Source organism: Lepeophtheirus salmonis, chromosome 6 (genome assembly GCF_016086655.4).
Source record: "Lepeophtheirus salmonis chromosome 6, UVic_Lsal_1.4, whole genome shotgun sequence".
In the NCBI taxonomy this organism is placed as follows: domain Eukaryota; kingdom Metazoa; phylum Arthropoda; class Copepoda; order Siphonostomatoida; family Caligidae; genus Lepeophtheirus; species Lepeophtheirus salmonis.
In genome coordinates this window covers 18,405,685-18,409,365 of record NC_052136.2, presented here as the reverse complement: position 1 = coordinate 18,409,365, position 3,681 = coordinate 18,405,685, and the positions used below count along the sequence as shown (strand labels likewise).

The 3,681-nt window shown below is 32.2% G+C and overlaps 1 protein-coding gene across 1 annotated transcript; it reads right to left on the bottom strand.

Moving 5' to 3' along the window:
- Positions 1–2,100: 2,100 nt before the first annotated feature.
- LOC121119454 (uncharacterized) lies at positions 2,101–2,445 on the bottom strand. Its single transcript, XM_040714115.1, has one exon. It carries the CDS (start codon positions 2,443–2,445, stop codon positions 2,101–2,103), a length of 345 nt encoding a protein of 114 aa, XP_040570049.1.
- Positions 2,446–3,681: the final 1,236 nt, after the last annotated feature.

Below are 3,681 nucleotides of genomic sequence, written 5' to 3'. Positions count from 1 at the left end.
AGCTATGACGAGGCACTTACAACGAAGATTTTTTGGGCTGAATATTTAGGCTTGCTCGGAAAAACCTATAAAATACATTTTTTGAAGGAACATTTATTTGCATAATTAAATCTTCAAAATATTTCTATAATTAAGTTCAACAACGTAAGAACATTAAATATTGTCATCTTAATTAAAAGAAAAATTTAATTTGAATAGCGTTCTAAAACCTATTTGGCTTAAAAATGAAGCTCGTTTTTTGTTCCTAACCAAAAAGTATGTGGGGACAATACAATTTACATAACATATTGAAAGCATTAACTATGTTGTTTTGTATATAATAATGATAAAAAAATCCTTATTATTCAATAACCATAAAACACAACCAACAAGAGACTTCAAGTATATATTTTAGTTATTAGAAATTGTATTATCAAAGTGAAAGGGTAAAAAAGAATAAAAAGCAATAAATTTTTACAGTATCTGTCATCATTGTATTAGTTTGATGATATTTGCTAATTAAAAATTTGTAGATCAAATTGAAAAGTTTCTAGGAAATAATTTATACATCTTTTTGTAATGAGGTCATGTGCTTTAGTCTGAAATTTTCTTGCTTTTTTGAAGTCAAAGTATGAAAACAATATAAATGAAGATATAATAGTGATATTCAAAGTTATATTATATATTATAAAATTTAAAACAGGTGGCCGTTCGACCAGATTTGACTTATATTTTTATGAAACAACAATAACAAGGATATCATGGGAAAATGTAATAAAAAAAAAAAAGAAAAATTTGGTCTTGATCAGTCCCAAACAAAAATTGGTACACATCGTTCTGATTTAAAATTCGTTATATACTAATTTTATAGATGAATTTTTCATGACGTCATAAGTGTTTTAAAATTGGAAAAAAAATCATTTTAGACTGGACCGAAAAAAAAATTCATCTTGGACCAAGTTTTAACAATAGTAATTTCCTCATTCTTCCTAACTGTGGAATGATTCTTGAAACAAGTAGGGGATTTTCACAAATTACGAAGAGTTCATTTCAGTCCAACCAATCAACCAATTAGTTTATTTTCTTAATTCTATATAATATTATACAGATTTGAAAGGGGTCCTGACAATACTCGTAATACGAGCATCAATGTAAGAGGGGAAAACACCTTCAACGGGTAAAGCTACTATTGACAGGACTGGCACTAGAATGTTTTTTTAAGTGGTGGTGGAATTATATAAAGGAAACGCAATAGTCACGCAACCTGTCAATGTAATTGTAAAAATATTTACTTAGTCTAAAAAAGTGTGGGTTAGTGGCCCCTATAGTTCCTGCGCCACTGGTCAAAAAGTGATTTTGAACATTTTTCTTTTTGTATGAGTACTTATATAGAAGTGATGTCCGAGAAAAAACTCTTGAAAGAGAGGAAGAAAAAAATATAAAAAGGACATTTGCTAGAATTACTCCGATTTTAATCCCCAATTCTACTCTAAGTCCAAGAAGGACTTACAACTATAACTCCACAGCAACTCCTCAGGGTTACACCCCGTCTTTTATGAGCACACACGAACGTTTAATCAGGTTTTGAATATATTTAGAAAAGGATGTTCACTACTCAGGAATGAAATAATAATGATAACTGCTAAGAAAAATAAAATTTGTTCTTTAGACTACCAATTACAAATTAACGGGACAGCTAAAAAACACACCGGATTTACATGAATGAGTATGAATATTGAATGATAAATTTGTTCGACTCGTAAAAATATATCACGATCTTAAGTTAATCAATTTCTTAACTTATTCTATATTATATTTATCCCTTAACTTAATCATTTCATTTTATGCTCAGACAAATTACAAGATTATTTGTATTACTTTCTATATTCATTTAAAAATATATTTAAAAATAGTTTCTATTTCGTATTTAATTATCCAAATATACAAGGTAAGTACAATCATCTGTTAAGCCGAATGAATTTTAGGAATAATCATTCTTTTGTATAGATGATTGCAAATATATAGCAGGAGTCGAGGCATGGCCATAAGGTAAGACATATTTATCAAGTCCGAACGGTGTATTAATAACCAAAAACTCCTTTGATTTTTCTTCCAACTCATTCAGCTTGTAACATCTTGCAAAATCCAATTCGGAAAAGAACGAGCCTGAGTAAGGTCTGCAAACAATTCATCTGGATGAGGGAGTGTGTGCCACATCCTTTTGACAACTGGCGAGATAGTTTGCGTAAAGTCATGAGAAACTCGAACACTTCCATCTAGTTTGAGGTCAGAAACAATTGGAGAAGCCCAATCTGAACAATTAACCTTGAAATGGGAAACAAGCTTCTCCATTTCTACAATCTCCGAAGCAACCTTCTCACAGAGTTCCACCAGTTCTGAACAGGCTTTACTGTACCAAGGATAAGTATTGTCTTGAAGGTGAATCCCTACTTGATTATACCTCATTTTACTTCCTTTCGAATAAAACACAATATTCATTTTCCATGACCTCCTCTCGGGATTCCATAGAATAAACAGGATTGCATGCGTTAGAAATTTTTATCAGCTTAACCAAAGCAAAATCCAAGCGATCTCGAAACACCCGAATTTGTATTCCCTATAAGGACAACAATAAAGTTACGACAAACAGGGATAGAACCATTTAGGTAACAGACAGTCTAATAGAGCCAAGATTCTTGATTTTTCTGCAGCCAAGGACCTCTATTGAACCAGTATTCTTAACAAGCTTCTACATGTCCCCCAGATATTAATGTTTGCCCCAAGGTTGAGTGAAAATTTAATTCTTCTCCCATGGATCCATCATTTATCTGGAATGAGTTAAACGCACAAATGAAGGACAGCACATCATAAAATGGCCTATTTTCCCACACAAGGAATACTCCAGTCTTCAGGCTTCACTTTGGTGGGTCTTCCACTCTTGGGGTTGTCCTTAAAATTGTCCCCATTGGCCAAACGATTTCTGACCCGACAGACTGTAGCCTTGCTGACGTTTAAGGCCTTCTTTATGTCCGAGGTGGTCCTCCCAGCAAGGATTAAATTGTCTATGATGGCTCTTTTGCGTCCATCGCGACAAATACTGAATTTTTGTTTACAACATTTACATCAATAAAAGGTTTAGAATCTAAGCTATTCAAAAATAGTCAGAACTTTAAGATTTAAAGTTCAACACCCATTCAAAAATGTATTTTTAGAAGGTCCCATTACTTTTTCTACACTCAGTAAATACAAGTTAATAAATTAATGGTGATGAATAACAGTGGGGACTTGAGTCTATAATTTGAAGACTTGCGACTCAATCTTAATCAAACACTCTACACTGGTCATGTACTCGGACACTAAAATTTACGACTCGACTTAAGCTCAAAAGTAAATTCAACTTTTTTTACTGGGTATAAAGTACTCTTCAAAATATCCTAAATTACTAGGGACTTGAATTCCAACAAAAAACAAATTCATGAGACTCGATACAGAATTGAAGAACAATGAGCTTACATCACTTCAATGTCGTCATACGAAGTTTTATAGTGACTAACTTAGGTGTGCAATCGATAAAATTTTTAATATTACATCTCAGACTAATTATAAAACGGTCAATTTCAGTTGATAGTCCAAGACCGTGCCAATCCAAGCCTGTCAAGAACTGATTCTCAACACTACAATTTATACATAATTTTGTTATAA

Coding starts and splice junctions, on each gene's coding strand:
- LOC121119454 (XM_040714115.1), bottom strand. CDS start 2,445: ATGAGGTATAATCAAGTAGGGATTCACCTTCAAGACAATACTTATCCT.